We start from the raw sequence: 13399 nt of genomic DNA on the forward strand, positions 1-13399 counted from the left end.
TAAAGGAAAACATACATTCAAGAGTCATAAAATACAACACTTAATGATAATCATAGGAAAACAGTCAATATAAATCTTAAGGATACCAGCAACAAGCTTACAGTCATACAGTCATAAATGGGAGGAGATGGGTGATGGGACTGATGAGAGGATTAATAGTAATGTAGCCTTAGTGAATAGTTTGACAGTGTTGAAGGAATTATTTGTTTAGCAGAGTGATGGCGTTCGGGAAAAACCTGTTCTTGTGTCTAGTTGTTCTGGTGTGCAGTGTTCTATAGCGTCGTTTTGAGGGTAGGAGTTGAAACAGTTTATATCCAGGATGTGAGGGGTCTGTAAATATTTTCACATCCCTCTTTTTGACTCATGCAGTATACAGGTCCTCAATGGAAGGCAGGTTGGTAGCCATTGTTTTTTCTGCAGTTCTAATTATTCTCCGAAGTCTGTGTCTGTCTTGCTGGGTTGCAGAACCGAACCAGACAGTTATAGAGGTGCAAATGACAGATTCAATAATTCCTCTGTAGAACGGTATCAGCAGCTCCTTGGGCATTCTTGGGAACTGACATTTAATTACTGTTTATAATGTCATTTCCCTTTGTAGATACTATTCACTGCTATTTTCAAGATCACTGTTTTGGTTAAAAAGAGCTGTTGTTTTTCTGGTGGGCATTAAGACTGACATCAGGAGGCTCGCCTCGGCTTAGGAAAATGTAACGGTTTCACACATGATTCTCAGTATCGTTTTCATATGAATTCTTCTTGGCTTGCTCTCAGTTAGTTTCCATTCTTTCCGAGTTCAAAGGAATTTATCTCTATCTGGTCCTATTTTGCTTGCTTCTCTAACAGTTTCTAAACCCCTGTTCTGTCTTGATATCTCAGTTTAAGGTTTAAGACAATCCATTATAGTAGGTTAGTAGCCAAAGGTTGGTTATAGATTGAGACCACCATCTGGGCAAGAGGTGGGAAATATTTAGTTATTCAATCTAAGTCAGGCTTGGGGGACGGTAACAAAACAGTGGTGGGTTTCACATTATGTTACTACCGGTTCACCCTGTGTGCGCATGTTTGCTTCGTGAGCGTATGCGCACTTGCTTTGTGTGCATGCCTGTCTTCCGCACATGTGCCCAGCCTTCTGCGCATGCACTTTGCTCATACGTGCACCTTCCATGCATGTGCCCAGCCTCAAAACGTGCCTAAATTAGGATGGCATAGAGCGTGGAGGGCCCACCTGCGATTTCCACTACCAGTTCGGATGAACCGATCTGAACCGGCTGAATACCACCTCTTTAACAAAACTATTTTTAAAAAAAACACCCTATGGAAGCAGAAATACTCATCGGAAAAAGCTCAGGGCTCTCTCAAAGAAGGCCTGGTCTACCTTCACTTCTAAATCGTTGGATTGGATTGGGATTGGGATTGGGATTGGGATTGGGATTAGGATTAGGATTTGGGCTTGGATTCGGATTCAGATTCTTGCTAATCTCCTTTTTGTAGCCTTTGTAAGCCACGTTACCTGAGCTTCTCCTGCCTAAATATTTCAGCTTTTGTGGGCTTTTTTTTTTAGTTTTGTTATCCATTTAAAACACTTCGATCCACACCAAACGTCTGCTGGCTTCTCCTTCTGGACAGCAAGATCTGGAAACTATGTGAATGGCATCTGTGATCTGACCGTGGAGTAATTTGGAAGAATTTTGCAAAAATAAAGACGTTGAAACGGAATGATCCAAGACGCATCACAGTGTTTTCGATCTGGGGAGACATTGCTTTGTTTTGGTTGGGGTGGGAGATGACTGGAACTGCTTCTAAAAATTCAAAACATCTGTGCATGTCGAGGAACCAACTTCTTCCCTGGTCCAACACCTTAAAGCCACAGGACATAAAATTGACTTTAAAAATACCAAAACTATCGCCAAAACTGAACACTTTAACAAAAGAATAATCAGAGAAGCCATCGAGATAGAAAAACACCCACACAGCATGAATAAACGAGATGATATCTCCCGCCTACCAGCCATTTGGAAACCTGCCCTTATCGACAAATGATTCCCTAACATGAAGAATGACGCAAGACCCACACTCACGAGTGCCACACAGCATGTCACCACCACACATCCACGTGGAAAGCAGACTCAAACCCACGCCAATGATGAAACATGACCACGGACCAGAAGCTAGACCGCAGCTGCATCATTAGCCATTTCAAACCCCTCCAATCCATACATGCAGCAGACTGAAACCCACCATGAAGATGTAGCACAACCACGAACGCGAAGCCAAACAACAGCAATGCAGCTCATCAACTCAAATCCCCCTGCAACTCAGACTAACCTGAGCACAACCAAGCCCCCCCCCAGCAGAACACACCCCCATCCAATCAGAGCACAGCCAACCCCACCATCCAATCAGAGCATAGCTTAACCCCCAACCAATCAGAACACACCTCCACCCAATCAGAACACAGCCAAGCTCCCAATCAATCAGTTCAAACCCCCACTGGCAGTTAAAAGGAAGAAACAGCTGCGATCACACATTCCTCCTAGAAGCACGAAGCTGTAAACACCAGTCTGATGAATGAGACTTCGTCGAAACGTTGCCAAGACACTTCCAATTTTACGTAGGAGAAAACCCGAATAACCAAAGACCTACACACACAGACACACACATACACACACAGACACAGAAACACACACACACACACACACACACACATATACGCACATTGGGGATAATTGACTCTAGTTGAGTACAGATAGTCCTAGATTTATGACATAATTCAGACCAGAATTTACATCGCTAAGCAAGGCAGCCGCTTAGCGAGTCATGCCAATTTTATCACCTTTTCTGCCACGGATATTAAACAAATCACTGCAGTTGTTAAACGAATCCTAAGATCGTTAAGCGAATCTGGTTTCTCCCCATTGACTTCACTTGTCGGAAGCCAGCTGGGAAAGTTGCAAATGTCGACATTCTTGGTGGACATAATAACTTAAATTTTGATGATGATACTTATTATCATATATGGTGGACTTGTAAAAAAATCAAAGCAATTTGAATAAAAAATTGGTGGATGATGCAGAATATCCTGAAAAAGAAGATAAAGTTTACTTCGCAATTGTTTTTTTATTTATTTATTTATTTACATTTATATCCCGCCCTTCTCCGAAGACTCAGGGCGGCTTACAGTGTGTGTTTTTATTGGGTATACTACGGATTGTACATCAATAGAGACTAAATTAATTTCAAACTTAATATCAGCAGCCAGACTGTTGGTGGCGCAATATCGGAAGAAGGAACATCTGCCTACTATTGAAGAGTGGGCATTAAAAGTAACGAACTTAGCGGAGATGGCAAAAATTTCAGCATATTTGAAAGACTATTCACAAGAAAGATATATAGTGGAATGGAAAAGATGGATTGAATATATTCAAAACAAATATCAGACTAAAAAGTATCAAATAGCTTATGAATGAACAGAAAGTAACAATTTTATTTGTATACAGTATTCTTTTCTTTTCTTTTTTTCCTCTTTTATATGAAATAAGGGAGTTATGGTTCCAGGGGAGGGATGGGATTTTATGAATAATTAGCATAAATTTAGCTTATGATTGTTAAATGCTATACCCTGTATTTGCTCTGGGAAGTCCGGAGGGGGGTTGGGTGAAGGAGGGGGTGGGGAGGGCAGAGGAGGGTAAATATTTGTTAAAATTGTGGTAAAACTTTTTAATTAAAAAAAAAACTTAAATTTTAGCCACATCAGGAGCATCCATGGCAGGGAGGTCAAAAAAGCCAAGAGGGAGGCCACAACTGCGTGAAAGAAACCATGTTCCTTTATTATGTGCACCATGCACGCAATGCATATTAGAAAGGGGATAGAGCAGGGGTGTCAAACTCAAGGCCCGGGGGAGGCAGATCCGGCTTGCAGGGTGCTTAGATCTGGCCCTTAGGGCTGCCCTGGAAACAGCGAAGGACTGGCCCACGGTGCCTCTGCCAGTGAAAATGGAGCTCAGGAGGGCCGCAGGCAGCCCTTCTGAGCTCCATTTTCAGCTGTTTCCAGCTGTGACAGCCTCCTGCAACCCTCTGCCAGTGAAAACGGGCTCCCGAGCTCTGTTTCCGGCTGTGACAGCCTCCTGCAACCCTCTGCCAGTGAAAACGGGCTCCCGAGCTCTGTTTTCGGCTGTGACAGCCTCCTGCAACCCTCTGCCAGTGAAAACGGGCTCCCGAGCTCTGTTTCCGGCTGTGACAGCCTCCTGCAACCCTCTGCCAGTGAAAACGGGCTCCTGAGCTCTGTTTCCGGTTGTGACAGCCTCCTACAACCCTATGCCAGTGAAAACAGGTTCCCGAGCTCTGTTTCCAGTTGTGACAGCCTCCTGCAACCCTCTGCCAGTGAAAACTGAGCTTGGGAGGGCCGTGTTCAGCCCTCCTGAGCTCGGTTTTCACTGGCAGAGGGTTACAGGAAGCTGTATCAGCCGGAAACAGAGCTCGGGAGCCCGTTTTCGCTGGCAGCGCACTTGGGCCACCACAGGCATCCCCAACACATGACATCGAGCTGGCCACGCCCGCCCTGATGCCTCAAGGTCAAACATAAACCTGATGCCACCCTCAATGAAATCGAGTTTGACACTCCTGGGATAGAGCTTCGGTTCCATAGTCACGTCTACTATCACTGGATACAGAATAAATCCAGAAATTCTCATTTTAGCTGAATACACAACTAACCAAGATTTTAAATTTCTTAAGGGTATGGTGAGCCACGACCGTCATGTAGATCTCCCTTTCTCAATCTTGACAACTTTAAGCTGTGTGGACCTCAACTCCCAGAACTAAAGTTGCCAAAATTGAGAAACGTTGATGAAAAATCTCAGCTTGGCTGCACTCCACAAGTTGGAGGAATGGACCAAGAACATCTCAACGAACGCCAAGATTTTCGGCGGAGTTGTTCCTTTATCCCAGAGGTCTTCAAACTTGGCAGCTTTAAGACTCGTGGACTTCAACTCCCAGAATTCTCCAGCCAACATAGTTTGAAGACCTCTGCTTTATCCCCAAATGGGAGATAGTTACACAATCAAGATCTGGAGAAAGGTCAACCAGAGAGATTCCGGTTGTTTATTTATGGTTGGGCTAAAAAAACCCCAAGTCTTTTCCTTAAGTAATGGTTTGGAGTGAGTGGTTTAGGGGGCAGAAAAGGAGGAAAAAAAGGTGAAAACTGATGCAAATATGAACTTCTTTTTTCTCCCATGCTATTCCTAAGGGATAATTCTTGCCCGTTCTGCACTCTTCAGAATTCCTTGAAGGAAAACCAAGGGATCTTGAACTTAAACTTGCCCTAGTCAGAGAAAAATCTTGGGCGTTAATTGGAGTAACAGTTTCGAAACCCTCTCCCCAGTTTTTCTTCCCGTTCTCAACAGCCAGATCATTAAATACTTGGAAAGCCCGCAAGCTTAGATTGTGTGTGCAGAGTTACAGGAGGTGTTTGGTTTCTGAAAAACCAAACAAAAGCCATTGGCGTTTTCTTCACCACAAATGGCTTTTGGCGCCTCGAATTGGTTTCATGAAACACCCCTCCGAGAATTGCAGCCACAAGTAATAAACTAGACAAGCCAGCCCTGGAAATGCTGCACGCTGTATTAACACGAGAAATATTCAGAAACCACCAACTAAATAAAACAGCTGGAAGTCGGTTAGTGACAGAATAAAGACCCACGGATTAAAAACAAAACAAAACCAAAATCTCTGTTTTTACAAACTGATAAAGAGAAGGGAGGATGTTCTTAAACCTCCCAAGTTTAGGTGTCTCCTAAAAAAAATGCTAAGAAATAGTCCTAGAAAACGGACTTTTTCAGCTGTGCTGTGACATTCGTTAACATAATCTCCTTGATGGAAAAATCAAATATCTACAATAAAGTGCAATTGTCCAGAACACCCGCTGCGATTTAAACGTTGACATTTTCTTCGGCAAAATTCAACTCTCCTATAAGTTAAATTCAAATTTTGAAACTTTGCGATCATAACTGCATGGTTTCATTGTGTCGTTTAGTAAATATCAATTTCTATATAAAAAAACTTACCACTACCGGAACTAATGGGACCGTGTGATATTGGTTACTATTCTATGCCTGCTAATGATTTCTGTATATGTGTAAAATATGAAAAAGGTAAGAAACCAACAAACGCTCTCTATATATGGTAATAATTTTTTTAAAAATTAAAAATCTATGCTATCCACTTTAATTACTAGGTTAATTGGTAGGCAAGAGGCAATAAACGAAGTAGATGTCTGAAAAAGTAGAAAGAAGTGAGAGAATTCCTAAGCCTGTAATTGTAAACAGGGTTTATTTGTTTAATACATTCCTATGCTTCTTATCCCAAAGATGAGTCCAGTAATTAGGGGTAGTTGCAGAAGCCACCAATGTCCATCGGATATCTGAGTAGTTTCTGTGATCATCGGAGCTCCTTCTGTAGATTTAGTGAGGAGGATAGGAATAGCTCCTAGCCAACTAGAGCACCATGATTTTCCATCGCAAGCAAACTCAGCCAAAATATTTTTAAACGTTGGTCATTACGTCAGGCACATTTCGGGTGGTGTTTCTTTAGTGACTTTCCATGACTCTGTCATCTTCCAGACTTTTCCTTATTGCTTGGGTGGGAGCCCTGATGAGCACACACTGAGTCTGCGTAGGGCTCCAGTTAGGCAAACCACAAGAAACTGGATTGTAGCACACCATGGGATGCGGTGGCTCAGGGGCTAGGACGTTGATCGAAAGGTCGGCAGCTCAGCGGTTCGAATCCCTAGTGCTGCCGTGTAATGGGGTGAGCTCCCGTTACTTGTCCCAGCTTCTGCCAACATAGCAGTTCGAAAGCACGTAAACAATGCAAGTAGAAAAATAGGGACCACCTTTGGTGAGAAGGTAACAGCGTTCCGTGCACCTTTGGTGTTGAGTCATGCTGGTCACACGACAATGGAGACGTCTTCAGACAGCGCTGGCTCTTCGGCTTTGAAATGGAGATGAGCACCACCCCTTAGAGTCGGCAATGACTAGCACATATGTGCAAGGGGAACCTTTACCTTTACCTTATCCATGCTTACCATATCAGTAAACTGAAAGGGGGGGAAATGTTATTTTAGTTGTTCCACCATTCTTCACCTGACGTACATCATTTTATCAGGAATGTTTGTTACTGAAGTTCTTGTAAGGTCATGTTTGTTTCAACAGCGATAGTACATTCCCAGATTGTTTTCAATTTTTCCAAGCATTGGGTAGGTCTCTTGACTTCATATGTTCCAAATATGTAAGATTGAGTTTTGTTTTGGTGCTTCTGGCGAGCTAGCTACATTTATTTGTTATCCACTCTGGCCACACCCGCCCTGGCCCCTCCAGGTCAAACACAACCCTGATGCGGCCCTCAATTAAATTGAGTTTGACACCCCTGACTAGAACATGAGTGGTCAGGGGGTGGGTATAGTTATGAGTTCCAGCTTGGCGCTTCCATTGTGGTGTAAGAGTCTGAGCATAGTCCATGTTGCTTCAATGAACTGTGAATCTCTTCCTTACTGTTCTTAGAAACATTTAATCATGGACAGAGAAGTGAATACAATTGGACAATCATTTGAACTTTCTGCCCAATATCAACTGTCTCTCTCTCTCTCTTTCTCTCTCTCTCCCCCTCTCTCTTTCTCTCAATTATTCATTCACAGACATGCGCGTTCGTACATTTGGTTTAGCCCTCCGTGTTTTTGTAACGTAATTATGTATTTTTAGTGATTTACAAATCCAGTGGTATTGTGATTTGAGCTGAGTTCTTGTGTTAACCCGGATGGTGGGTTCATAAATAATCTAATGTGCCTGAAATAACATGGCAAATTTGGTCGTGTTACTGTATTGCAGAGGAGGTACCCACAACAGTGGGGACAAAAATCAGGTTATTTGATCAGATGTTAGCATCATTTCTTTTAAGTTGCATCCTTAAAACTATTTAAGGTGTCCTCACCCAAAAAGAAGGGAATAGAATAGAATAGAATGGAATGGAATATGGAATGGAACGGAACAGAACAGAACATGGAATGGAATGGAATGGAGTGGAGTGGAGTGGAGTGGAGTGGAGTGGAGTGGAGTGGAGTGGAGTGGAGTGGAGTGGAGTGGAGTGGAGTGGAGTGGAGTAGAGTAGAGTAGAGTAGAGTAGAGTAGAGTAGAGTAGAGTAGAGTAGAGTAGAGTAGAGTAGAATAGAATAGAATAGAATAGAATAGAATAGAATAGAATATGGAATGGAATAGAATAGAAAATGGAATGGAATGGAATGGAATGGAATAGAATAGAATAGAATAGAATAGAATAGAATAGAATAGAATAGAATAGGGAATGGAACGGAACGGAACGGAACGGAACGAAATGGAATGGAACAGAACAGAATAGAATATGGAATGGAATGGAACTTTACTGTCGCTTTAAATGTACGCTACTCAGCATACATTAAAATAAAATTTTATTGCATTCCGCTGTCAAAAGATAACCATTATGCATATCCCCATACACACATGCATATATGACACAGAGAAACATCATAGTCTAGTTCAAATGTATACATATACATGGCCGGGGGGGGGGAGGTGGGGAAGAAGCCTGCAAATTTACAAGACGGATGGCATAAGGAACAGAGTCTAATCTAATCTAATCCTCTAAGAGCAGACTTCTATGATAGACAGATTTCCCCCAGTAAACTTGAATGGACTGAAAGGGTGTTAGGGAAGCCAGAGGCAGGAGCGATTTTCAATATAGTCCTGTTCTTTGATCATGGCTTCAAGCGCAAATACGTCAGATATAAGAGCAGAGGCCTCAAGCAAACAAACCATGGTAAACCATCTTTTGCTATTGGGTTGGGCATCAATGATGAATCCCTGGGCATGCATAGATTCCTCTTATTTATTCTTTCTGTTTGTTCTCTGCATGTGTATGGAGGATGCTATTGAAGAACATCTACAATTTCTACTAAATAATGACCTTCTTACATTCATGCTGGTATAATATTTCAGCCAACAAGGGACTGAATGTGAATTTAGAAATATGATTTGAGAGGGGGAGAGGGAGGGAAGGAGGAAGAGGAGGAGGAGGAGTGACCATTCTGTTATATTAGAAAGAACCACTGTTTCAATCGTTCTTCCTTTCTTTATTTTCTACATCATACAGTTGAACAGCAGTTCAAGTCTGTCAGTCTCATACTAGTTTTGTAAATATTTGCCTATAAGTCTGAGCTGGTTACCAATAGACTTCTAAATGTAAGAAAATTGGGGCACACAGCAATAACTCTACATAGTCATGCATACCATTGATGCAAGGAATAAGCCATAATAACATTGTGGGCACCAAAAATGTACATAACGTGTGTCATATGCCTGGGTGACATCATAATAGAATTGACAGTACCGAATACTACTTCTGTTGATGAATGGAACTTGCAATGTGCATATCATTGAGCCGTGGTGGCGCAGTGGTTAGAGTGCAGTACTGCAGGCTACTTCTGCTGACTGCTGGCTGCCTGCAATTTGGCAGTACAAATCTCACCAGGCTCAAGGTTGATTCAGCCTTCCGTCCTTCCGAGATGGGTAAAATGAGGACCCAAATTGCTGGGGGCAACAAGCTGACTCTGCAAACAACTTAGAGAGGGCTGTAAAGCACTGTAAAGTCGTATATATGTCTAAGTCAGGGGTCGACAACCTTAAACACTCAAAGAGCCAAAAAGGTCCTAACTGGAAGCACTCCATTCAATTCTGGAGCTAACCTGAAATCTGGTTCCCCCACCATAGAGTCTCCTCCTAGTGCGGCGTCCTTTTTCCTCTGCCAACCAGAAGTCTGGTTCCCCCACCATAGAGTCTCCTCCTAGTGTGTCCTAGTGCGTCCTTTTTCTTCTGCCACCCAGAAGTCTGGTTCCCCCACCATAGAGTCTCCTCCTAGTGTGGCGTCCTTTTTCCTCTCCCGACCAGAAGTCTGGTTCCCCCACCATAAAGTCTCCTCCTGGCACAGCGTCCTTTTTCCTCTATCTGTCTTAACTAAAAGCCCTATCAATTGTGGGGCTGACTGGTGACAGGGAGTCGCAGCAGAGGGATGAAAGAGCCACATGCGGCTCCAGAGCCACAGGTTGCTGACTCCTGGTCTAAGTGCTATTGCTATTGCATATCCAAAACATGCTGCACAGTTCTAAAGAATTTGGGAAGCTGATCGTTCAGAGACAAACTGTCAAAAGGAGGAGAGAGCCAAAGTCTCCTTGAATTGTGTGAAGCAATGGATTTTGTAGTTAGAGGGACTTTTCAAGAAGTTTTTGTTGAAGTAGCAAAGGCTTCCATTTGTGTTTGGGGAAGATTTTGCTCTTTCTTGATGTAGAAGTGATTCTCTGGAGAACGTATCCTATATATTTCAGTTTTTCAGCTGCACTGAAGATAAAAGCAAAAAAAAAAAGTGTTGGAGAACACTGAAGCCACATTGAATTTAGAATAGAATAGAATAACAGAGTTGGAAGGGACCTTGGAGGTCTTCTAGTCCAATCCCAATTAGGCAAGAAACCCTACACCATTTCAGACAAAGGGATATTCACTCTCTTCTTAAAAACTTCCAGTGTTGGAGGATTCACAACTTCTGGAGGCAAGTTGTTCCACTGATTAATTGTTCTCACTGTCAGGAAATTCCTCCTTAGTTCTAAGTTGCTTCTCTCCTTGATTAGTTTCCACCCATTGCTTCTTGTCTTGCCCTCAGGTGCTTTGGAGAATAGTTTGACTCCCTCTTCTTTGTGGCAACCCCTGAGATATTGGAACACTGCTATCATGTCTCTCCTAGTCCTTCTTTTCATTAAACTAGACATACCCAGTTCCTGCAACCGTTCTTCATATGTTTCACCTCCAGTCCCCTAATCATCTTCGTTGCTCTTCTCTGCACTCTTTCTAGAGTCTCCACATCTTTTTTACATCGTGGCGATTTCATTAGCAAATTAGGGAAGTGATTTGAGGTGGATGTTGCTGTTATTATTTGAAACAAAAATAGGAAACCTGCACACTTAACTTTCTTTCAGGTGGATTTGCTGAATTTTCCAATTGTTTCCCTGGCCTTTGTGAAGGAAAATCTATCCTGGTGCCTTCCTGCATTTCCCAGCCTTGCTTACCGGTTTCCAATACGGGCCCCACCCGGATTCTGCCCCACCTGTACCTGGGGTGCCAAAGAGACGTCCTCAACAAGGTAGGCAGGAAATGGGGTTGTGGGGGGTGGGAGATCACAGGGCAGGACAAGGCTTCCTAAGCCTCTAAACACTGCATAAATTGAGGCCATCCTTGATTATCCTTGATTATAGATCAGGGGTGTCAAACTGGATTTCTTCGAGGGCCGGATCAGCATTGTAGTTCTCCTCCACGGTCCGGTGGGGGAGGGGGAGGAGACAGGACGGGACGGTCCCGCCAAACTGGGGCATGAGGGGAGCATGTGCTCCGTTTTCAGCCTGGATGGCCTCCTGCAACACTATGCCATGCAAAACAAGGCATGAGGGACCACACGCGGGGTTTGGCTGCTTAGAGGCACCGCGGGCCACTCCTTTGCTATTTCCACGCCGGCCCCGTGGGCCAGATTTAAGCACCCCGGTGGGCCGGATCCAGCCTGCGGGCCTTGAGTTTAACACCCCTGTTATAGATAATGAAAGCTCAAAGAAGTGATGCAGCACTGGGCCACCTAGGATGTGTTGCCCCACTCACTCGAGTAGGGTGAACACACTAATCCTATTAGTGATGCCTACCCCTAGGAATTATCTCCCCCTACTCTTCCCATGGTCACTTGACCACCAACTCAGGTGGCCTTTTTGGAAGGCTTTAAGAAGTTTATCCAAGCGCTCCATGGCTTGGATGAGGAATTTCCCATCTCAGGAGAGTAGGGATGTGAGCCACGTGGAAATCAAAGAGCTGTGGTGGCGCAGTGGTTAGAGTGCAGTACTGCAGGCTACTTCTGCTGACTGCTGATTGCCAACAATTTGGCAGTTCAAGTCCCACCAGCTCAAGGTTGACTCAGCCTTCCATCCTTCCGAGGTGGGTAAAATGAGGACCAGATTGTTGGAGGCTATAGGCTGACTCTGTAAATCTCTTAGAGAGAGCTGTAAAAGCACTGTGAAGCGGTATATACAGTACGTCTAAGTGCTATTGCTATTTATAAATGACTTCTTTTCACAGGAGCTAATGCAACAGAATGAGATTGGCTATGTGTTAAATGCCAGCAATACATGTCCCAAACCTGACTTCATCCCAGAGTCCCACTTCTTAAGGGTGCCAGTGAACGACAGCTTCTGTGAGAAAATCTTTCCTTGGCTGGACAAATCCGTGGACTTCATAGGTAAAGGTTTGAGTTAACCAGGAGTTTCTTTATGACTCCATCTACTATTTTTGGGTAGGTTTCTAGGTATTGAGAAAGGGCTCCCGCCTGAGCAGCAGCAGAAACATTCAGGGAGGGTCAAAAGTCAAGGAATGCAACTACATAACCAAAGCCACAACTCATTTTTTAAGGGTGTGAATTGGGCAGTTATAGCTGCCATCTTGACTTTCTGTGTTCTGACCTAGGCTTTCTTAGAAAGCATAAAGCACAATCTTAGTCCCAGCAAACCTCTTTTATTCATATGGCTGTAAATTATTGTCATTTCAGTTCGAAAGGCTTCTCAAGCAGTCTTTCAGGGGAATGTTTATAGACACCCACCTTATCTCCCTTGGAATGCTGCCAGAGAACTAATTGCCAAACGCAGGGCAAGGCCAAACTTAACACAGAGTCAAACAGAACTTTCCAAAGCTGAAACCGACCAGATGAACTAATTGCTTCCTGCAAAAGCTCACATCCCATTTGCTCCTTTTATGTCTTATGGGATGGGCCAATCATCTCCAAGCCTTACTCCCAAGTCAACCCTGTTTTCGTAATTGTTCTTGTCTTCTGGCAGCTCTGCGCATGCACACACCGGGAACAGGCTCCCACTGTTCTTCTGCCTCACTGATGTCAGACTTCGGAGACAGCAAAGAACTACCAGAGACCTTGGCCCCCTCTCTGCCTCCAACTTAGAGCCCTCGTCCGAGCCTTCCCCAGATTCCAGGACTGGCCCATGTTCCTCCCCAACCTCTTCACTGTCCGAATATGCTGCCAGCTCTTTTGGCTGCTGGCGGGCCACAACATTCTGATTCCCTCCTGCAGATGCCCCTAGGGTAGCAGAGAAGCAAGCATGTCACAATTATTAAGGATTGGAGTACACAGGAGTGTGGAGTGTCACCCTGGTTGCCAATTAGTACGGTCTTTCCCGTGTGTCTGCTTTCCATAAATGCTGAGTTGACACACGATCATGGGGAAAAACATGCTTGGTTTTTAGGAGTGCCATAGATTACTTTTTGAACATGATAAGTTCCTT

The 13399-nt window shown here is 43.8% G+C and overlaps 1 protein-coding gene across 5 annotated transcripts in view; it reads left to right on the plus strand.

The window, feature by feature from the left end:
- DUSP16 (dual specificity phosphatase 16) overlaps positions 1 to 13399 on the plus strand; it is a 75459-nt gene that overhangs the window by 55209 nt on the left and 6851 nt on the right. For all 5 annotated transcript variants that reach the window (XM_058190657.1, XM_058190661.1, XM_058190659.1 and 2 more), the window contains exons 4-5: positions 11051 to 11214; positions 12189 to 12348. In XM_058190657.1, the coding sequence (XP_058046640.1) occupies positions 11051 to 11214; positions 12189 to 12348 (324 nt within the window). The remainder of the gene's footprint in view (positions 1 to 11050; positions 11215 to 12188; positions 12349 to 13399) is intronic.

The sequence above is a fragment of the Ahaetulla prasina genome, chromosome 7, assembly GCF_028640845.1.
Source record: "Ahaetulla prasina isolate Xishuangbanna chromosome 7, ASM2864084v1, whole genome shotgun sequence".
Lineage (NCBI taxonomy): Eukaryota > Metazoa > Chordata > Lepidosauria > Squamata > Colubridae > Ahaetulla > Ahaetulla prasina.